This window comes from Oxyura jamaicensis, chromosome 4 (assembly GCF_011077185.1).
Source record: "Oxyura jamaicensis isolate SHBP4307 breed ruddy duck chromosome 4, BPBGC_Ojam_1.0, whole genome shotgun sequence".
Classification (NCBI taxonomy): domain Eukaryota; kingdom Metazoa; phylum Chordata; class Aves; order Anseriformes; family Anatidae; genus Oxyura; species Oxyura jamaicensis.
In genome coordinates, this window is record NC_048896.1 from 65,021,485 (window position 1) to 65,044,851 (window position 23,367).

The window sequence follows — 23,367 nt, forward strand, 5'->3', positions numbered from 1 at the left end:
AATATATTACAATAGGATTTTTTTAAATAAAATACTACAATACAGATAGGAGAAAACAGTAATGAAGTAGCTAATTTAAATAGCATATTCATTACCAATACTGCTTTCCTTCCGTTAGAGCAGTGAAATCCCAAGCAGTATTTGGGAAGCATTATTATTCATCTGCAGAAGCATCCTTTTTTTTTTTTTTTTTTTGCCCAGAGCTGTTAAAACATTAGTTAAAAAAGAAAACAGAAAATGGTGGTTGGAAGAACTCAGCAAAACAGTAAAGAAAAGGACAGGTCAATAAGGACATTAACTTTAGGCTGATCACCACAGAAGCTGCACTTGTCGAAGGCTTCTTAAGGGCTGATTGTGGGTTAACAGCAGAGTAAATACACACGTGCACCTAAGGCTTACAGCGTTCATGGGTTGGAGTAGCAGAGTGATGAGGATTCAAATGCTTCTAAAGACTTCAGAAATACAGTTTTACTGTGTCTAGCAGACTCACGTGTGATTTCAGTTGATAAGTGGAGAAAATAATTTGAGAAAAGGGAGAAGATCTGGTGTGCATAATGGCAGTGAATGAATTTTCATGGAATATAACAGAGGATAGAGACATAACAGAGAGCACTTGATAGTCCCTATGATGTTCCATGGCATTTTTTTCGCTTGCTGCCCAGTGTCCTTAGTGACCTGGGAAAAAACATTTTAACATACACATACATAATGAAAAGAAATAGGTTGGGAAAATAAGAGGTGAGTACCTCTTGGATAACGTTCTTTGTGCATGAATAAAAAGAGATGAGACACAGAGTTCAGGGAAAAAAAGTAGGGAACAATTTTATGGCACATAAGAAAGGATGTTAGCTATAACTTGAGGGATAATCACTTCTTTTATGCACAATTTCTATGTCAATGCAGCAAACAGAACCAGGCACCGAGTTTTAACATGGATCTTTTGGATTCTTGAAAGGGTGTATAGAAAACGAGATCGAAGGGTTAAGTCAGTTTTACAAAGGAAGATTTTAGAGCATGTGAGAATTCTCAGTTATGGGGTTGGCAGAAAACACTCACCTGAAATCCACAGGAAAATTCAGTCTTGTCAGAGGGTACGTACAAGGGCAAGAACAGATCCCTTAAAATGTTTTAAGGGGGTACTCCTCCTCAGGATGTGAATGCAACAAGAGCCAGCATCACTGAGCTTCTGTCACTGTCAGGAAACAGATTTGTGTGTATCTGATCCAGCAGAACCATTCTTACATTGCTCATCAGCTATTTGATGTGGACAGGGAGGTGATAGTTGTATGCTAATTCACATTTTAAAATGACAAAATGTGTTCCACAACTAAACCTTCTCTCTATCTGTGTGTTTATTACAGAGCAGGCTTGAGTTACTGTTGCAGTTAATTTCTGATATATGTACTAGAGGAAGGAATGTCTTCCTCAAATGGCAGTGCTGAGGCTGTGCTTGCCAAATGCGCTCTGCAGTGGTGAATGCTTCAGCATTTAGTAGTGCTGCTGGATGATGCCTACCAAAAAGTAACATTTCCTTTGCAATTTAAAGTGCTGCTTCCAAAAGCAGCTTATTTCCCAGCTGCATCTGTGGAGCTTAAAACACTAGCTAACAGAAAATGAGAATTATCTGCGTGGTTGAGGATTGCTTTTCCTTCATCTTCCCTCTGAACTGACTCCAGGACATCAGTCAAGTTGATGAAGGGTTCAGATGGCCAGATTTCCTTTAGAGGCTCTAACCAGCAAACATGTTGCCACAGCTTATCGAGCTTCTGTGTGAGTGCCAAGCCACAGGAACTTACCTGCTAGCCTTAGGAGGCAGTTAGGCTAATAGATGTGGGCTCAGCTCAGCTTTGCTCTGCATAAGGGGGGGTTAGGCTAGCTTGTATTGTCTCGTGTTTGCTTTCACCTAAGACTATTCACCCAGACAGTTCCCACGACTCAGCTGACACAGTAATTTAACTACAATCCAAAACCTGTTTCTCTCTGCTGCTTAAAGGAATTGGGATTTCAGGGGTCAAAAAGTCTGGCAAACCCCAGTCCACATTGTCTGTTCTGTGCTAGAACATTTAGGATGTTTCTGGCAGGGGAAGTCCCCAAGTTCACCTGAGTGAACTGATGTTCTTGTACCAGGTAGAGATGCTTCCAAGCTGTGATGGTTTTACTCGGGTGGGCAGCCGAGTTCCACCACGGCCTCTCTCTCACTCCCCTTCCTCAAAGAGGAACAGGGAGAAAATACAATGCAAAGGGCTCAAGGGTTGAGATAAGGACAGGGAGATCACTCAACAATTATCGTGATGGGCAAAACAGACCCAGCGTAGGGAGATAGTAAGACTTATTCCCTATTACTAACAAGCTAGAGAAGTGAGAAACAAAGGAAAAAACAAAAATGCTTTCCCCCCCATCCACCCTCTTCCACCTCTTCCCCCCCAGGCGGTACAGGGGAACAGAGGAATGGGGGTTATGGTCAGTCTGTGGTCAGTCTTTGTCTCCACCGCTCCTTCTTGGTCACTCTCGTCCCCTGTGCTGTGGGGTCCCTCCCACAGGATGCAGTCCTTGCCGAACTGATCTCGTGTGGGCTTCCCACAGGCAGCAGCTCTTCAAGAACTGCTCCAGAAACGGGTCCGTACCATGGGGTCCATCCCTCGGGAGCAAACTGCTCCAACCTGGGTCCCCCACGGGCAGCAGCTCCTGCCAGGTCACCTGCTCCTGCGTGGTCTCCTCTCCACAGGCTGCAGGTCCAGCCCGGAATCTGCTCCGGCAGGGGTCTTCCACAAGCCGCAGTCTCCGTCAGTGCAGGCCCACCTGCTCCACCGTGGTCTCCTTCATGGGCTGCAGCGTGGAACCCTGCTCCACCGTGGTACTCCATGGGCTGCAGGGGGACAGCCTGCTTCACCATGGTCCTCACCGCAGGCCGCAGGGGACTTCTGCTCTGGCGCCTGGAGCACCTCTCCCCCTCCTTCTGCACTGACCTTAGCACCTGCAGGGCTGTTCCTCACTCCTCTCACTCTCCCACCTGCTGTGTGGCGCTGCGTTTGTTTTTCCCTGTCTTAAATATGCTCTCACAAAGGCGCAAATAACATCACTTATTGGCTCAGCTCTGGTCAGCAGTGGGGCCCTTACCTAACATGGGACAGCTTCTAGATCCTTTTCACAGAAGCCACCCCTATGGCCCTCTGCTACCAAAACCTTGCCACATTTAGCCAACAAGGCTGTAAGAGTGTCAGGGACTTGTGATAGAGTTAACCAGTGGTTGGATGGAAATTGTGTGGGATCTGGTAGTGTGGACGTGGGGCAGCGCTGCTTGTTCAAATTCTGGAAAATAATTGCACGAGCAGGTTAAAGGAAGTATGGTCTTACAGTTCACTTGGCTTGAGATGCGACAAAGATGACTTGCTTTGCAGACGGAAGTGATGTGCCTGTTCATAAGGCAGCATGGCAGTTTAACAGGAGGTATGAATCTTTGTACTAATAAGGGGATAAATATTTTTCAATTTAGTGTTTTTGAACTTCAGTGTAGCATACAGTTAGGTTAGCATACTATCATTAAATCCAAGCTTTGCTTTTAGAGCAAGCTGCATGGATGTCATATGTATGTACCTGATGGTAGTGCATACTTTTGGGTGTTATGGCTACAGGGGAAAAAAAAAAAGCTTTGAGTTGGTTGTTTAAAATGCATGCCTTATACAAAGAGGTCACATTAGCTCTGTTTTATAATGTGAATTTGTTTCTTCTTTAAAAAAAAAAAAAACAATCGATCTGCAGAGCGAGCTTCATTTAGGAGCCTAAACCTTCATGCAGAGTCTGTCAAAGGATTCAACATGGGACGAGCAATCAGTACCGGTAGCCTGGCCAGCAGTACTTTGAACCGACTTGCTGTCCGACCTCTGTCAGTTCAAGCAGAAATTCTGAAGCGGTTGTCCTGCTCTGAGCTCTCGCTCTTCCAGCCTCTTCCTGGCTCTTCAAAGGACAAGAATGAGAAGACTTCATGGGAAGACAGACCCAGGGTTATGAGCAAATCATTTCATGATCTGAGTCAGAGTCATATCTCAGTTTATCCTCCAAGGAAAAATATTATCGCTGCTTTGGACTCTTCCTCCCAAAAAATAGAGGACATAATGGGAAGAGTCTTTCAGCAAATGCCAAAATTTGATACTGGATCGGCAGCAGGAGCATTAAAACTGAGCAAGTAAGAGTCTCTCTGACCACCCTGAAATACCTTTGTGTACAGTCAATGTACATATGCATCGGTTTTGATTTATTATTCATACCATTATTTTATTACATTGATCCTTCCTTCCCTCTCCCAATTTCCTTTTCCCTCTGTCTGGTTTCCCCTCTCTCCTTCTCCCCTTTAAGTTCAAAATCTCATGCAGGTTTAAGTAGAAGTCCTGAAAGAAAGAAAAATGAATCGGACTCGTCATCCATTGAAGATACTGGTCAAGCCTATGTTGTAGGTCAGCATACAAAGATCCTATGCGGTATTTACTAACTAACCTCTAAAATTGCTTCAGATGTAATGCTTTGATTATACATATTAAGTGGTAGTAATATTTGGACTTAAAAAAGGGATCACACGTTAAAGTACTCCAGACACATCACCTGTAGTTCCAGAATAACTGTAGCAAAGAAATGAAAAAAGACTCCTATGGAGAAAGTAACAAAGCAGTCTATACACAAGTATGCAAAGAATCAATAGTTTATGGTACCGATTGCACAAGTAAGTCCTAGCAGACAGTAAAAATCAAGTTCACAAAAAAACAAGCTGAATGCTTTTTAACTCAATCATTGGATTATGGAACATAAATTTTTAGTAGCATTGTCATGAATTTCTGGTTATAGAAGGTTCCCTGTTAAAATAACAGAAGCAAGGATGACTGACATATTTGCAGCCTTAACTTGCTTTTTGTGTGTTTAATATCATAACATTGATTGGTTACAGAACTTGAGAACAAGTGGGAGAACGTTAAGTTTATGGGAGTTGATAGAAATGGATCTTTCACCCAGAGAGTGGTGAGGCACTGGCACAGGTTGCCCAGAGAGGCTGTGGATGCCCCATCCCTGGACAACTGCACACAAAACAAGGACTGAACTGGGAACCAAACTTTTTCTGGATTAAGAGCATCAGCTGTTCAGAAGTGAGATGAGGCATGGATTTTCTGTAGAGACTGATGGCAGCCATTTATCCTGTGCATTTAGCTTTACAGTTAGTCTTGCTATCATGTGCTAACCAATGATCTCTGGTCAGCGAGTCTGATAACCATCTTAGTTACATGTTGGACATTGCTGCTGCTGGGGGACACATATTCCTTGTGGATGAAACTCATCAGGTGAACTTTAGGGTTTAAAGTTTGAGAAAGTCTGCGCTGCTTTGCTAAAAAGCTTGAATGGTCTTACCTCATTTAATTCCATAACTTAGTACATTTATGATTTCATCCTCTGTAAAGTACAGCCTTAATTACTCAGCATTGCTTCTTGCAAAGAAAATATGGTCCTAAGTGCAAACCAATTTGAATAGAATTATTTGGTCCAAGTGGCTTGTTTCTGCCCAGACTTGCTTGTTACTGTATAAAATCTTACAGGGCTGCTGTTCTGTTGCTTTGTAAAGTTAGGTATATTCATCAAATCGTGTAACAGAATTTAGTCTTTGACTTAGGCCTTTCCTTAAAGCCATGCTAATTTTGTCTGGTTAAGAGTGGCTGCGAAGGCCAAAGCTCTGTCCTTTCTTTAATTCTTTGCCTTTGCATGAGCTACCCCCCTCTCTTAACTTCGAATTGCGACCAAAGTACTTTAATCACCACAATTTGCTAAACCATAACTTCTTTGGTGTCATTTTTCAACTAAGTAATCTGATATTGTGAATGAGCTCATGCATGTTCTGTGTAAAGGTTGAAGCTTCTCTGTAGCTTTACGAAAAAGCCGATAACGTCTAATATTTGCATTCATGTTGCAGGTGTTAGCATGAATAGTTCTGGAAACCTTCCATCATCAACACCATTAAAAGAGAGCAGTAAGTTGATGAATAGCATGTCCATTTAATTATTTCAGTCAGTTACTTTTAATTTGTACTTGTCAAGTGCTTCACTTGAACCTGTCTTGTTTCTTGGCTATTCTTAAATCAGATACTTCTGCCACTTAGTTGGATGTGGAACATTTTGCTAGATACAGCTTCCAATATTTGTTTTGGATGGCATTTTGAGGGAGATTTTTTCATTTGTGTAATGCTTTTCTGCTATGGAGTGTCTGTTCAGTCTGATGCTTGGAAAGTTGTGTTACCTAACATGCCATGCCCTTCCAAGCTCATTTCCCTTACTTGTGAGGCTAATGATGCTGTAGGGTCCCAAAAGACCGTGTTTTGACTTTGGCAGTGGGGATCATAACCCTTTTCCAAATGGAGAAGTCTGTCACATTCTCTCGCATCAGGTTTTTTTTGTTTGTTACTGGTGTGCAGAGCACACTAGGTTTCTGCTGCTGTGGGAGCAATTGTACCATTTACAGCAAAACTGAGCTAACTGTCCAGTCTAAACGAGTTCCATCTTCTACAGGTAGAAAAGTCATGAGGTCAGACTTAGAATACATTGCCTTTTTCTGAATTGCAGGAGACATTGTTGTGGTGGTTTTTGTTGTTGTTTTTTTAGTTGTTTTTTTCCCCCCAAATCATGCTGCTTCTGTCTCTTAAGTGCCTGGGTCTCTTTCAGCCTGTTGAGAACACTCCTAAGTCACATAAAGCTACCGCGAGTGTGCTCAAAGTTGAGAAGCGGCAGAGTCACCAGTCTTCAGAGCTGCAAATATGGAAGTCAATTTAAACAAGATAGGGTCTAGAAGATGTTTCTAATGTTGACTGTTGTTTAAACAAAGGACCATCATTAAGAGAATTCACTCTTAACCTTTAATAACTTAATATATTAAACCTCAGTTTCACTTTTACCAATGTGTTTAAGCCCTGCGTCCCTGAGCAGGGTACATAACCACAGATCTATATACCTGGCTGAACCGAGACCCATCAATTTGAAGATTTAAGGCTCAGGTGAGCTCAGACTACACTAAGTGCTTTTCTTAGGAGGAAACAAAGATTTTACCTGCTGAATTTTACCTGGGATGAGGTGCATTTTTTTTATTTTTTTATTTTTTTTTTATTTTTTACTGTGGCTTGGAACATCCAAGCTGGACCCACTGCTTCAGAGAAGCTTTTCAGTTTATCAGAGGACTTATTTCTCATGGAATGGGATTTAAAGGCAAACCTAAAAGGATGTGCATGTGCAAGTGTTCACCTTGTTCCTGATCAGCAAATGTTGGCTTTTCAGCTGACTCTCTGCAAACAACACAGAGCAGAGTTTCCTCGCCAGAAAGAGAAATCACTTTAGTGAACTTGAAAAAGGATGAAAAAATGGGTTTAGGTAAGTGACTTTAAAATTGTTAAGTTTATTATTTTGTCTGTTCATTTAAGCTAAAAATAAAATACAGTTTTGGTGTTCTGTTCTGAAGTGTTTATCGTAGTACTGAGGAAAACAGACATGAGCTGGATTTCTAAGGCATTTGTTTAAGATGCAAAAGCCTAGGCTTTCTTAATAGCACATGCTACTGACTTGATTGGTGTTAAGCAAGCCTGTTTCTAGGCTTCTCTATATTACGTGTGGTATAACATTTCTGATTATTGTGAAATAATCCTCAGAGAAGTTAGAATTTGAAGTTTGTCTTTGTGTTCAGCTAACACGTGGACACCTCACAGTTGTGGCAACTTGGATGTTTGAAAGAAGAAAACCTTATAAAGCTATTAACAAATAATTGTGTTCTCATAATATCATTGAATGGAACATTAGTTTGAGGTTTAGTGAGTCTGGAAGTTGAGATATTTGGATTCCATTCCTCCTCCTGTTGTTGTTTTTCATAAACCCATGTAATTTTTCTCTTTAATTTGATAACAATTGCACTTGAGGGGGAGGCTCTTTGAAGTATCCTTTAGTGTATAGTTCTGTCATTCCACATAAGACTATTTTCTAAATTTGAAGAGGGAAAAAGTCAACAAGATCATATTGTGCAGGGTCAACACAACATTAAGATAAGAGCTGACCAAAAAGGATAGCAGTTCATATGAACTTTACTTTTTCTTTCCCATGCAATCTGTTACTTTGCTGTTCTGCTAGAGTAGAGGAGACCCGTCATCTTTGACCTTTTTTTTTTTTTCTTGATCATGGACATCTTTGCCAGCTTTACCTTGTAGAATTGACAGATAGATCTTAGAAGCTTCAAAAGAAAGCCCTAGGTATGTTGCACTTCAGTACAGAAAACTGGAGTTTGAAGAACCCAGTTCTTAATATCAGGGTCAGACATTTAAGTAAAGCATCTAACATTTTAAGTGCAAATACATTTCATCTGGTCAGCAAATGGACATACAATGTTATCTTTTTTGTGCATGTTTTTTGTGCCACAGTTGACAGGTAGACAAAGTCGGAATTGCTTACTTAAAAAATAATAATGCAGTAAAAGTTTTATCAAAAAGCTTTAGCGTTTACTTTCATGTAGAATTCTTCGAGATGTATAGATGATTTTCTGTTACTTTACATATGTTAGAATGACTAAGTTTTTGTCTGTTTTGAAATATAGACTTGCAGGGTATTAAGTGAAACTCTGATGACTGACATATTTGCATGCTTTGGGCCTTTTTTAATAGGCTTTCAAATAGTTGGTGGAGAGAAGACTGGCAAACTTGATCTGGGGATTTTTATTCATTCAGTTACTCCTGGAGGGCCAGCTGATCTGGAAGGATCTCTAAAGCCAGGTGAATACTGTAAATTAGGAGAGGTGTATACATGACATAAAAGGCCAAACACCTGTGTAGTGCAGTTGCTATCTATGGCTGCAGAAGTTAGTCCCTAAAATGTGCCAAACTTCAGATTCCTTCAGGGTAACTTAGAAAACCGGTGATGTACGTCTCAGTTAAACGATATGAAAATAAAAGACATTTGCATCACAATAAAAATCGTAAACTTGAAGGAGTAGAAAATGGAAAATCCGTAACAAGAGAGAAGTTTTATTTGATACTATCTCTTGATTGGTACTTTCTAATTTAAAACTGTTTAAACTCCCAATCCATACCAGGATTTAAGGAAAAGTGCATGTAATCCTGTTAATACTATTTAAAAAAAGAGAGAAAATGGATTTTATGCAATATCAGTGCTTATTTGTTTTAGTGTGTGCCTTGAGCTGAACTGCACAGCCTATTTTACTTCTCAATTTCTTCTTTTGCATCCATTCTGCTTATGGCAAAGGAAAAGGTTGAATGAGTGAAAAAAAAAATCAGGAAAAAATAACATGGGAATGTTTGGCAGTTTCAAAAAAGGAAATACCATCAGTTGATTCTTATTAATGATTAGGGTTATTTTTCCCAGCATCAGTTTAATTTTAGTCGTTTTTATTCCATGCTTTGCATAAATATGTTCAGACCTGCACACTCATGTCATCAATGATGGCTGAAAATATGTATGTTAGATTGTATCTGAACAAATCATTTTGTGCAGGACACCGACTCATATCCGTGAATAGCACAAGTTTAGAGGGTGTCAGCCACCATGCAGCATTAGAAATTATAGAGAATGCACCTGAAGATGTGACACTTGTTATCTCTCAGCCCAAGGACAAGCTATCCAAAGGTACGGAGAGAAATATTCTTTACTATTAAAGAGTTCTTCTTTAAGTTTGAGTGATCTGCCTTCTCTGACAACTTTTGTGAAGTCCTTTCTCTGTTTCTTTTAATTCACTGATCTGAGCAACTGACCTAGACATAAAATGCCACCCATAACTTCAGTCGCTTCTGTGAAAACCAAGCTAATATGTGCTTGAAGTTGTGTTTTGGGACTGAAAGCAGACGTGTTGAACTTAGCAGTAAGATAACTCGTGGTAACCTTTAGTGAGGACACACTGCTTGCACTTTAAGATGAAAGTGTTTTACGTGATATGGACCAGTAAAACCGTTCATGGCTGTAAGCTGAGAAATTCCTATAATACTGCATACAAGATGTTACCAGCAGCTCCTGACTGTTTTGTCTCCTGATTTTTCAGCATCATCCAACGCTGCACACCTCAATAACGGAGCCAGGACTTATTTAAGGAGGCCGTCGTCAGTGCAAGACAATGAGGCAGAGTCCTCTTCGGAAGAGCACAACCGGTCCCGCGGCCACCAGAGGCCTGTCTCAGGGAGTTTGTCTGGCTTGTCAGGAGCCAAGCGGGATGGGAGCATGAGTTCCCAGGACTCCAGAACTGAGAGTGCCAGCCTGTCTCAGAGCCAGACTGCCGGCTTCTTTGGCAAACGTGCAAGTGGCAGAGCCCAGCAGGATCTTCAGAACAACAGTGATTTCCAGACTGGGCTTTCAAAAAGTAATGAGAAGAGAAGATCGTCGTCTGACAGTACTCGAGCAAAAATTAAAAGGCCTGGGGTAGTAGAGTCGGTGGAATATTCTGATCGAGGAGATTCTGACATGGATGAAGCAACTTACTCCAGCAGTCAGGAGCAGCAGGCAGATAAAAAGGCATAGTTTATTTCATATGAACATTTCCCATCGGAGTTAAGAGTGAGAATGAAATAGCTGCCTGTGGGTGTGAATAAGGTGAAAGGGTGTGGGGGAAGGCCAGCCTAGCCTGCAGCTAGCTTATCCTGCTAATGGCAAGTGCTAGTAGCTATTTTCTACTAGTTTGGTGATTTTGTTCAAAATGAATGGAGAAAATCACTCCTGTGACTTCCAAGAGCTTTCCAATATCACATCATGGGCATGTCTTAGTTGAGGCAGATTGTGCTTTGGGATGAATGTGTAGTGCTCTTGCTGATTCTGTAGAGAACATGTTTTCAGTTCTTTGATTTTGTCCAGTGTGATCCTTGGGTATAGGCCGCTCCTGAAGATAAATGAATTTACCTGGAAGATAATTTAAATTTTTCCTAGATTAGATAAATTAGTAGTGATGTATCTGGAATGAGTAGCTAGAATAGCAGCTGAACTATCGTTTGGGAGTTCATTATCTAATCAAGGAAAAAATGCTCTTGTTTAATGAGAACTTCATTGCAGCGAGCCATGCCCGAGCAGAGAGCTTGCTGCTTCACCTTGCTGAAAGCACACGAGAAAGTACTATAAATTCATCTGTAACTTGCAATGATCCCTATTTTTGGCTGATGGAGATAGTTCAAGGAAGTTGTAATAATTAATCCAACAGACCCTAGGCTGCTATAATACTGAAGTTTTATAATTAACAGTTTCTCTGTTCCACAACCAGCTCACTTTGACAGTAAAGACTCAGCCGCTGAAGGCCAAGCATGTTTCTGCACTAAAACTTTGACTGCAGCATTAGAGGAGTTAAAGCTATGAGTCTTATGAGTCAGACCGATGGGTCCTTTCCCATGTGGACTCCTTTTGGCTGCATCTGACTCAAAAGCTCATCCTGTGGGGTCCTAACTGCAAACTTCTGTTCTAACAGAAACCTTTCTCTTTGTTTTTCTTTTTGCTTTTTGTTTTAAATAAAGGAATCTTCCTCAGCGAATACAGCACACAAAACGAATTCTAAAAAGGTTACTGCAGCACTTCTTAAACCTGGAGATATCTTTGAGGTTGAACTAGCCAAAAAAGATAACGGCTTGGGAATAAGTGTCACGGTACTGTTTGACAAGGTTTTTAGATGTTTTCTCTTTTTCTCTACTCCCAGCAACCCATTAATTACTAAATTACAAGGAAGCAAAACATTTTCTGGAGTCACTGCAGAGTATACAGCTTTACTGACATAGAAATCATCTCATCAAAGCTGAAAAATTATAATATTTTAAGTCCCTTTTTTATCATCTCCCCTTTTAAGTAACCCTTTTTTGTTGTTTTATGGTAAATCCCCAAAGTCCTAGTAGAATCTTATTGTGGAAACTACTTGCAAGTACAAATAAAAAGATGGTATTTGGCCCCTGCCACCCAGTAACGTGCAAGGGAGAGAAATAAGACCTTTTCTGATGGGCATCACAGGCAGTGGAAGGAGTAGTGTTACCTCAGGGTATCTGAGCACTTCCATGTGTACATGCAGAGTGTTCTGTGTTCTCCCTCTGCTGGTTATGAGGCAGAAAGCAAAAAAATACTGAGATCCAAATTAGACCTGGCTGACACTGCCTCCTTGCAGGGTTACTGCCCTATGAGATCAAAAATGTTTTTTAGTGGATAAATTTCTCACCAGGTTATAAAATTTTGAAGGTAGTTTGCGTTTAGGGCCTGCCTTCCTGCAGAGTGGCGCTGCGGGGTGATGAGAAGAATTTAGAACTGAGATGCACACATTTTTCACAGCTCCTGTTTTTGTTGTGTCTTTAAAAATGCTTTTTGGGTAGCTTAAAATTCCAATATACACATTGCTGGGCTCCCTCTGCCCTCCAAGTCTCTGGAGAAGCTCTGGTGTTGCAGCATTAGCTGTCTGTGAGCCAGAATCACTGAGGCCCTCAAAAAGCAATGCCATTTGAGCTTGGGCAGGCGTTTAAAGCTTAAACCTTCAGACTTCTATGATGTGAGAGAAGGCAGCACTCCTTAGTTTGATGTTACATCGGAGAGGGTGAATCGGAGTAGGACACTGCATGGTGTGCATCTTCTGCTTTGGCTGTTGATGCGTGCTGTGCTCTCAAACATCTCGGAGCGTCTGTGTGCATGCAAGCCTTAAACTCCAGTGCAGAGCAGACGTTTTTGCTGAAATACACCTGTTTGCTCTGAGTGCGTCTGCACTGTGAAGCATTGTGTTTTTTTTACAGTCTTCCCACCCCAGCTTCACTCATAACAAATTGCATGAACATACTTTGTGAAACAGTTTGCTTTTGACGGTTTGGCTGTTCCTTATACGTGGCAGTAGCCAGAGTGCTTCCTGAGTGCAGCTATCCTTGTGTGACATAGCATTTAACTACACAGTGCTCTGACTGCAAAAAGGCTGACAAATCCTGGTTTTGCTCTCCTTTTAGGGTGGTGTAAATACTAGCATAAGGCACGGTGGCATTTATGTGAAAGCGATTATTCCTAAGGGAGCAGCCGAAGCAGATGGCAGAATAGAAAAAGGTAATATTTCACTTGGTTCAATCAGACTCTTAATGTGCAAAATGACAGGTGACTGTCTGTGGTGGACCTGAGGGCTATGCTGTGGCCTAGAAGCTAGGAAATATGTTGGATAAAAGTATGATTAGAGGAGGCACTGAGAAGAAGAGCGGTGTCCCTGAGCTACTGCATTTGCAGTTGTAATTTTATGTACTGTCTCAAATGATTTGACAGGTAATTCTGCAGGTGAAGATAAAATGTTAAGACAATTGCAGAACCAACAGAAATGTGCCGGGATGGTGGAAAGGAAAAATATGAAATATGCTGCGTGATTTCTGTTTCCCTAATGCAGCCTGTGGTAATGCAGAACACTTCTCTGTGCCAGCCATGGAGAGGGCTTTGTTTTATTTGTGGCCCTCTTGCTTGTCGTTCAGGGTAACTTGACACTGAAAATCAATGTAATTGCTATGATTTTTCATGTTTCTAAGCCAGGCTTTATTCTTCACTGAAGAGAGAATTGCCCTTATAGACTAAAATATTTGTAATAAAGATTTTTGAGGTTTGTGGCAGACAGCATTCTCACAGGTAATGCTGGCTTTGACACTCTGTTATCCCAGATTAGTTGAGTTGCAGAGTTCTCTTCTTTGCTCAGAGAATGGAGGGGAGAGAGGATTTACTTCAGTAACTGCCTTTGTTAGCTGAGACTTGAAGGTTTCTGTATGTCATGTATGTTTTACAGATGTTCTGAATAATTTTTCTCAAAGGCTTCATCATTTATTTGTAGGTGACCGTGTGCTTTCTGTCAATGGGATTAGTTTGGAAGGCGCTACCCATAAACAAGCTGTGGAAACACTGAGAAACACTGGGCAGGTAAGTGGTGGTTGTTCATTCCTTCTGTCTGTAGTAAACCGGCCGTTCATGAGGGAATAAAAATAGAGGAAACTACAGAAAGGAATTCTCTGCAGTGTGCTGGTTGTTTCAGGAGTGACTTCTCAGACTCTGTTGCTTCCTGGGTCCCAAGTCTCTCTGTCCATCCAAGCCAAGTTCTGGTGCTGTGTGTGGGTGAGAGATCTGCAAGCCGTTGTTTCTGCTTGACCCTGAGTTTCGTAGGAAGGAAGCTGGGGCATGTGGGTTGGAAAACAGCTCTGGCATGCTACAATAAGGTCCTGAATCTGATCCACTGGGCCTCCATGTGTGCAGCTGTGTTTGCATGTTGTGTGGGTAGCTTTATTTGAGTGTTACCTTTTTGGAAGGCACTAGAGGCTGTCAGCAGTATCTCCTCGTAGTACTGTTCATGGCTGCTGCTTCATCTATGGAAATACATGCGCACCTGAAAATAGCCACTGACTGCACACATCCAGAACTACAAAGGATTACCGTCTGTGCACGCTTTATAAAATGCTTTTAAGTCTTCCCTGTACCCATGTGAAAATCACACCATCTTTGACACTTCTTAACCCCTTCAGAGCCTTATTGGAAGAAAACCTTTTCTAATTCTGCCTTGACAAATAATTTGCAAGCCCAATAGTTTATTATGGAACTTGTCGCTCACAGCCTTTAAAATAAGGAGTGAACTGAGGGCATGTGAGTGAGGGAGGTGTCCATAAAGCTTGCTGCTGTAAAACAACAAGTTAGAAAGAAACATAATACGTGTATTGTCTCTGTGACTGTTGCGACTTAACTAGAGATTGTTTCATCCCTTTAGGTGGTGCATCTGCTGTTGGAAAAAGGGCAACTTTCAGCAGCAAAGGTTCATGCTCCGGTAACACCACAGTGCACGCCTCCAAATCAGGTGGGGCAATGTGAGCCTCAGGAGAAACCAGCGATAAAAGCTACAAATGCCAAAGACTACAGCTTTGTCACTGCAGGTCAGGTCTTCTAGGAAAATTGTCTGAAAGCTCAAAGCATCCTTTAGCTTTATATAACTGTTTTCTCTTATCTTCTGTGAACTAGAAAGGCAGACAGGAGACAAAGCTGGTAGGAATCTCTACCAAGCACCAGCACATAATGCAGTTTCTTACTTTTCGTGCTGTTGCGTTTGTTGTGAAGGTTTCCTTTCTTATCTTGTTAACGTAATTCAGTGGCTATTAACTGTTTCCTCTCTCACTGCTCCTGGTTGTTTCCCAATTTTGCCAGCCTTGCAACTCAGGTTGGTAGCAAGATTGAGTGCTGCTAACTCTGGTACTGCTAAGAAAGGCATACCAAGTGGAGGTGGAGATACTCAGGTATAAATTAGAGCTCCTGTAGATCCTGCTGTTCTGTCTAGATGAGTGTAGACATCAAGAGCTGGGTGAGGCAAGAAGAGGGACTGGAAAGGCAAGAATTTTCTGGCTGACTAGAGGCTGGCACTCTTCAGCTCCTGCTGGGGATGTGTGAAAAGGGGGGGAAGTCTACTCAGATAGCAAAGCCACTTCAGCTGGCTTTTCGTCTTCCTGTGTGGGGTTTACCTTGTCTGTCAGGATCTACCCTTACTTCTCTCACAAATGTCTGATCAGTGGCCAGAACAGTTACACCACTCGACTGTAACAGCCTCCTGAATGGACTGCTTTGGAGATGCCCTGGCTTTCAGCAACTTGGAAGGTGAAGGAGAACCGTGTGAGGGGGAGAGTGTGCAATGTCACATCTGGAGTCGGAGCTCATGCTGCTTTTTTTTTTTTTAATGACCAGCATGGTGTAGGAAATAATGTGTAACTCTTTCTCTTGCAGAGAATACATTTGAGGTGAAGCTGTTGAAGAATAGCTCAGGCCTTGGGTTCAGCTTCTGCCGTGAGGATAATCTTACCCCAGAGCAGCTGGGCTCAACTATTGTGAGGGTGAAAAAGCTCTTTCCTGGGCAGCCTGCTGCAGAAAGTGGGCAGATAGAAATTGGGGACGTCATTCTCAAAGTGAACGGGGCATCACTGAAAGGTTTATCCCAGCAGGTTTGTGCTTTCTGCTGTCTATCTTGGTGTGGTAGCCTGGGACGTCTTGGTGTCTGTGTCTAATACTGAATCCAACTCTGGCCATAGGAAGTCATCTCAGCTCTGAGGGGAACGTCTCCAGAAGTTTCTCTTCTCCTTTGTCGGCCACCACCCGGTATACTACCAGACATCGATCCTTCTTTGTTGGTAAGGTCTATGGCATAGAATATTTTTCTTTTAATTACTGTTTGAAGGTTTATAAATTTGGTCTGGTGGGTTAGTTAAATGCAAAATGGGGGTGGAAAGATGGGTGAACGGCACTCACAGAAATTTTGTTCCTCTGGTAAATTCCTCTATCGTGTACCAAGGATTTCGCAGTTACTAAAAGAATACAAGTCCTCCATAATGTGTTTGTGGTTTGTTTATTATTATTATTATGTAGCCTGAAACATTTGAGATTGGCTGAAACTTTTGGGGGGAGGGGGTTGATTTGTAGAAAATAGGTTTGAAAAGTATGTTCTATTTGTCTGCTTCTGCCACATGTAAAACTGGGGGAAAAGATTGTTATATTTACTTGCTGGACTTGAGAGATGTTCCAAAGAACACGTTACAAAGCACTCCAGTAAGTAAATCAAAAGAACGTTCTGTTCAACAGAAGGATTCTTAGAAAAAGTGACAAAACAAATATTTTAGTTAAAGAGAATATATGGAGAAGTTTGTCTGAAATGTAGGCTTTCCATAAGACAGGGAAAAAAGTGTAAAAGGAATAGCAAAAAATATATTTCAGTTACTTAATTTCAAGTTCACACTGTTAAATCCATTCAAGCCTGATGGCAGAAACCTAAATGTACAAATAAAAATGTAAGCAAAGTAAAGATTAGAGTAAGAAAATGAGATGAACAAGTGGGCATAATAATACAAACAACTAATCCTATAATCCATTTCTAGTAAGGAATACCTTTAGTAAAGGAGCACATAAATTAAAATAAAGGGGGGGCAGTAAATGATCAAGTGAAAATTTTTGTATATAACACTAGCACAGATGGGCATGGGCATGAACACAAGAATTTGGCCATAAAAGCATATGTAAAGCTTATCAACTTTTTTTGTTGTTGTTCTTGGTATTATGTGATGGTTGACCAAACTGTCTTTTATCCTCACCAAAGTTGTTCACTTTGGCTAAACAGTCTCCATTTGGTGTAAATTCTGATGGCTTTTGTAGACTATTGTTTAGCTTTTTGTTTAAAACTTTTTCTGATTCCCTGCTGTGTGAAAACAGTTTGACCGAAGTTGCACCTTAACCATCAGCAGAATATTATGCTCCTCATAGCTTAGAAGCACCTGCCAGCAGGCTCTCAGAAGCAAAAGTGTAGAGTGTATTTGTTTTCCATAGATGATGTTGCAGTTGTTTAGCGATATGTTTCCAAGTTTTGCATAATCCATCTTGGCAAAGCTGCATCGAACCTGCTAAAACTGCACCATACTATGTTCACTGAACTGAGGCTACATCTAAATCGAAGGGGTCGCTGACTGCTTCTGGTAATTTAATGCAGTCTTTGCAACCTTTTTCTCTCTGAAAAATTGGAGTTTGATGCATTAAATCTCCTTGCTTTCTGTAGACTCCCATCCATTCACCCCACCAAGTATTTCCAGATGTCAGCAGAGAAGTTTCTGGTCCATCGACTGGAGAACAGGGTGACAGCTCAGATGAAAATGAAACCATTGATCCGAGCAAGAAAAGACTGAAATCTCCCTCGAGGAGAGATAGCTACAGTGACAGCAGCAGAAGTGGTGATGAGGAGGTGAGGGACTCAGCAGCACAGGTGGGCTCTGGCTGGAGTTCTGCCCTATACCAAACATCAGGTGAAGCTGTGACACAGGCACACAGCCAATATGAGGCATGCGGCAGGCAGGAAGAAGCTGTTCGCACCATCTTGTATTCTGCTCATGAAACTTCTAGCAAGTCAGAGCTAGAGGACGACAGGTACGTTGCTCATAATGACCCTTGCAGTGCTGCAGAAAGTGTTTGCAAAAATAGTTTTTTGGACCTACTCATGGAAATACATGGAATACTTTAGCGGTTTGTATATTCATTTATTGGTGATAGGTGCATTGTGTAACCTGATCCTTGATTTGCTTGTTTATCTTTAGCACTGTGCCATTGGATTTGCCACTGATCCCAACCTGTAGAACTGTTCCTGATGTTACCACATCAGTTTTAATAAACAACTGTTTTGCTACTCCTGCATCTGAGCTGACTCCACACCTGGGAGGAATGGCATCGTTACTCAGCCAGTTGGAAAAAAATGCTGAAGAATATGAGCCAGTAATGTCCTTTTTCTGTCTTTGAGTAATATGAGCATGCTTGTTGCTGTGGCCAGCTGGAAATTTTTATAGCTGTGGTATTGGGAGTGACAGTATAGAAGTTATCAATGTTAATTTACAAAGGGGATAGTTGTAAGTTATACTTGCAGTAAGCTGGAGTTGTGTCTTATAAATGGCACATGTACATCTGCCATTTGTAACCACTGAGCTGTGGCTGTTCATACAAGCGTTGGCAGATGCTTTCTGCCTGGGCTTTTCAAAGTTTTTTATGTTTCCCTCTGAGTGTGGAAGCCTCCCTGTATGCATGTATGCGTTTGTATTTCATGTGTCATCACAGCCTTAGAACGCTTGGCATTAAGCATTTATTGAGCTCTAGGCAGTGTTCTTAGATTAACCTTATATGGCAGTTACCTTGCTTTGTGGTTCTTTGGAGAGAATGGGATAAATCAGGGCAGAAGGGAATTGGGTAGACACTGTTCTTTGCTGCTATAGTATCTATGAATCCCCCAAATTTTCTGCTCTGCCACAAAATGCAGCTTATTTTTAAGATTCTTCTGAGATAGCTTACTGCCACCTGAGAAACATTTGTGTTGTGTATCAGAAGGGACTTGTGCTTCCATAGCCTCCCGTAATCGATTTGCAGATAGAAAAGAAAATGAAAAGTGAGGCTCGATATCTCTTAATCATGAGAGTCTTCCAAGTTACACAGCTGTTCTAGCCTATACTCCATTTGGAGAAGTTTTTCCTCAAATCTTCATGGTGCTGTGTGAGTTTCTGTGCAAGTGAAGTAGATATGCATCTTTCAAACAAAAATTCATGCAAATTAAAAAAGACAAAACATATGCCTGTGTTCAGTTCTAAGAAAAGCTACTGTTGCATCCCATCGTAAGAAAATATATTTGCCTAGTTTAGTTGAATAGCTGTTGCTGTATTGTCTTTCTTGGAAAATACAGAGTCTTTTTATTGCTTGGCAGCTAGTTGAGGGTAAATTAAGGTGTCAGTTTTGACAGGTACCTTGACAACTCCATTTAGATAATGGGCCTTTGGCACAAGGTTAGCTTCATGAAAAAGAGGTTGAAATTAGAGGTAATTACTTGATGCAGCTAAGCTGAGCCTGCTCAGACAGACATCTCAGTACTTATTCAGGCTTGTGTTCCATTTAAACCGATAGGTAAATCCGTTTTATATTTCTGACACTCTTAAATTCCGTGAAGTGTTTGCTTCTGTTCGTATGCATTGTAAAGCACTACTTTCTTTCCCTAGGAAGTAGAGCTCCAAGTCACCATGACCAAGTCTGAAAAGGGTAGTCTGGGCTTCACAGTGACCAAAGGTAACGATAACGTTGGCTGCTACATTCATGACATTGTTCAGGATCCTGCCAAAAGCGATGGGAGACTACGACCTGGAGACCGACTAATAAAAGTGAGAGAATTACCATTTCCACATAGAGTGATTGCATGAAAAGGACAACTTTGACCCTAAAATAAATGTGAACTCCATTGCGTGCTAAAGTAAACATGTTTAAGGAACAAAGGCATGCACATTTTGTGAGGCATAATTAGATAGCAGTTAGACAAAAAAAATAAAAGTAGGAAATAAATATGAGTAACCGCATGCGTTGTCAATAAAGCATCCTTAGTTTTGTGCTTTAATGTCAAGCGTCAGCAACAGGAACAGTAGTGATTTTTTACTCTAACACTGTCTGTTTTATTTGGAACCTAACTGGGAGATGCTTCTTTTTTTTTTCTTCACAGGTTAATGACATTGATGTCACTAACATGAGTCATACAGATGCAGTAAATTTTCTCCGTGCTGCCCCCAAATCCGTCAGACTAGTGTTAGGACGCGTTTTGGAGTTACCCAAGATGCCAGTATTGCCTCATTTACTGCCTGATATTACACTAACATGTCATAAGGAGGAGCTAGGTAACAGAGAACTATACTGCTTTTTTCTCTAGTGTGATTTTTTTTCCTTCAGTTACAAAGCAAGAACTTGATTTTTATTTTTTTTTTTTTTTTTACCTACACAGGTCTGGTGTTATCAGGAGGTCATGACAGCCTTTACCAAGTTGTGTATATTAGTGACATTCTCCCCAGATCAGTTGCTGCCAGGGAAGGGAGTCTCCATGTGCTAGATATTATCCATTACATTAATGGAGTAAGCACACAGGGAATGTCTCTGAAAGAAGCCAAAAGGTCATTGGAAACATCCCTTCCTAAAGTGGTGCTCAAAGCGACTAGGTATGTTGTATGTTGGAAGCAAATGCTTCCCTTTCATTTTACTCAAAAAAAAAAAAAAAAAAAAAAAAAAGATTGTATGAGTATTTGGGTAAAACGTGTTCATGCTCTGATAACTGGTTCACCGGAGTGGTACCAGCTGGCATGTTACTGAGGACTGATGCCACAAAAAGGGGATGTATATTCTCAATTTCTGTGCTTCAGTGGAGAAGGGTATTTGGTACTTGTTGTGTTTCATGTTTCTAGGGAACACAAGGCAGTGTCCAGCTATGAAGCATAAGTGTTCAAAGTATCGTTTTCAAAATATAACACACGTTGTTTTAATGCAATTATCCCCTTTTTGTTGTTGTTTAAATCAAACTGCTACTGAGTATTCTGTAAGCATAAAAAGGAGATTGAACTATTTAAGCACTGACAATCAGTTTATCATAACATGGATGCTCTGGCACAGCCTTGAATGCCAAAACCCTCTGGCACGGATCTTAGTCTACCCTTGCATTTTCACTAATCCCTGCTGCTTCTGTAATGGAATACAGCAGCCTAACAAACTCTCCAGATTATTGTGAGTTTTAGTTGTTGCTTGGGACAGAAAGCCTAGTGACGTTTACCTCATTTTTGAAATATTCCAGCCATGCTTGCTGTTCTTTGCTCCCTCTCTGCCTTTCTCCTTTCTCCTCTTTTCTGTCACAGAGGGGGAAGAATTTTGAGGTCAAATCTTTTTGTAGGAATCCAGAATGAAACTCCAGCTCTAACCAAGTCTTGGTTCCTTCCTGAAGTAGGAACTGACCAAACTACCAGTGCTTTTATCTCTATTATAGAATATTTTAATGTTCCAGAGTTCTTGTAATAGACAGAACAACTAGCAGTTTTATTGGTCATAAGATATTGATGTATGTATGTGCAATAATCATGCTTTTATTGATTTATATACGTTAATACACATTTCTGTAAACATTTATTTTCATAGAGATGGTCATCCAGTGCTTCCAAAGTCCAAAAGCCCTGACAGCTCAAATTCATGGTCAAAAAAATCTAATGGTAAGATTTGCTTGGTTACTTATGGCAGCTGAAATGCATGTGTCCATGAAAATGAAGGAACTTGTATGCATCTTAAGATGATATCCGAGTGCAGTTGCTGCACTGCAACTCCATGTACTGAGATGAGCTCCAGCAGGTGTTTGCTGGCTCTTTGCTTTTAAAGCTCCACTAAAAGAGATTCAGCAATAGTCTATGTTTCTGTTTCTACTGTAATTTAGAAATTTTCTCTAAAAACAAGCCAAGGAGTAAGTTCAACTGATCTTTTTTGATATATGTGTAAAAATAATATTATTCTACTTGTGTCCTGTATCTTCTGACCAGGCATAAAAATATAATTTTGTTACATTTGCAAGGGCTTCAGGTCATCTGTTAATCTTCTTTTTCCAGACCGATCAAGCCCAAACTGATCTTATCATTCCCTCCAGTTTGTTTACATTGAGCTATTTTCCTCCTCAAGCATGGTGTCTCCAGTCACACACATGACATTGAGTGAGGCTCACAGACAGGCCAAGCAGACAGAAATAATTGGTTTTAGTTTTCTGTAGACAGCATTGTTGTTAATGCTTCCTGAGTGAGATGAGATGAACTTCGTTTGGCTAAATAGTACCTTGTTCACTCACTTAAATTCAGGATGTTTTACCACCTACATTTGTGTCCCTGCTGAACCCATGTTTATGCTGTCACTGTCTGAAGCATTTGTTTCTTCCATTGAAATGTGGTGCTTGGCATTTGTTGTGATTCATCAAGGCCTTGTTTTTCACACTTGCCCTTAATGTATCAAGATAGTTTTGAATATTGATCTCACCTTGTAAAATTACTGAACTGTTCCATTTCATTGTTGCTCACATACTCGACAGCTATGCTAACCTTTCCGTTTCAAAAGACTTAGTCAAGATATTGATTAGGAAGATGCCTTTTAACTGAATCTGCAAAGATACCACCTTAAACTCCCTTCTCTTAGATGACTTGTCATGCATAGGTTCACAACAAGCAATTCTTACCTTTTGGCAATTCCATCTAAATGCTTCTCAGCTTGTAAAAGCATGTGTAAGGAAATCCAGAACTCCACTAGAAGCTACGTACACAGGATCAAGTGGTTCCTCTTTGTCTTACTTATTATACCAGTAATATGACGTCTGACATAAGCAATGGTCTTATGTATCATGGTATCACTCTTTTTTCTTGACAAAGAAGGGAAGGTACCTTAGAACAAGGACCAAATAAGTCAGATGATGTTTACTGAAAAATAAACAAGCAAAAAAATAACAGATGTTTGCAGGGTTGTAATCTATACATCTGAAGGGAAAGGAAATCATATCCTGTTTCCCTAAGATGCCAGTGTTGCCTTTAGACATTAAGTTGTTACTCTACTTATTAACATTTGTCCTTGTTTAAAGTTGGTTATTTTTATGAGCAGTCAAGCTTCCCCTTCTGTTGAACTTTATTTTATTATGGCTTTTTGAAGTTTTAGTTTGTCAGATGTAAGCTTGGCAATGTCCATTAATCAGGCTGGCAGAAATGTTACTCATTTCACAATGTAATATAAAACATCTTGTTTATTTTGTAATAATAACTGATGGGGACTAATTTAATTATGGTAAAAATAATGTTCTTAAGTTGTTGATTTTCTTGCCCATTTTGTTTAGGCTGTTCTCATGGTGATCCCTGTGATAAAACAGAAAAGACAACGGATGCTTATGGGCCCAAGGTAAACATTTCCTCTATGGTGTGCATTTTCATTAACTAGAGAAAAGAATATAGTTTATACAAGTTAGAGTTTTGTTCCTTTTCCTTTTTTAGAGAAGTTAGTTTGATGTAATGCACTGTTTAATTATGCAAAT

The 23,367-nt window shown here is 40.6% G+C and overlaps 1 protein-coding gene across 5 annotated transcripts in view; it reads left to right on the plus strand.

Annotated features, from left to right (window-relative positions):
- PTPN13 (protein tyrosine phosphatase non-receptor type 13) overlaps positions 1–23,367 on the plus strand; it is a 114,942-nt gene that overhangs the window by 79,687 nt on the left and 11,888 nt on the right. For 4 of the 5 annotated variants that reach the window (XM_035325129.1, XM_035325127.1, XM_035325130.1 and 1 more), the window contains 20 exons: positions 3,760–4,183; positions 4,354–4,451; positions 5,948–6,004; positions 7,299–7,391; positions 8,666–8,773; positions 9,513–9,644; positions 10,054–10,520; positions 11,504–11,647; positions 12,956–13,049; positions 13,810–13,895; positions 14,731–14,893; positions 15,732–15,946; positions 16,034–16,132; positions 17,545–17,909; positions 18,077–18,251; positions 19,514–19,672; positions 20,005–20,176; positions 20,281–20,491; positions 21,456–21,526; positions 23,173–23,234. In XM_035325129.1, coding sequence (XP_035181020.1) covers positions 3,760–4,183; positions 4,354–4,451; positions 5,948–6,004; positions 7,299–7,391; positions 8,666–8,773; positions 9,513–9,644; positions 10,054–10,520; positions 11,504–11,647; positions 12,956–13,049; positions 13,810–13,895; positions 14,731–14,893; positions 15,732–15,946; positions 16,034–16,132; positions 17,545–17,909; positions 18,077–18,251; positions 19,514–19,672; positions 20,005–20,176; positions 20,281–20,491; positions 21,456–21,526; positions 23,173–23,234 — 3,395 coding nt within the window. The remainder of the gene's footprint in view (positions 1–3,759; positions 4,184–4,353; positions 4,452–5,947; positions 6,005–7,298; positions 7,392–8,665; positions 8,774–9,512; positions 9,645–10,053; positions 10,521–11,503; positions 11,648–12,955; positions 13,050–13,809; positions 13,896–14,730; positions 14,894–15,731; positions 15,947–16,033; positions 16,133–17,544; positions 17,910–18,076; positions 18,252–19,513; positions 19,673–20,004; positions 20,177–20,280; positions 20,492–21,455; positions 21,527–23,172; positions 23,235–23,367) is intronic. The other variant, XM_035325128.1, reaches the window with a different exon arrangement.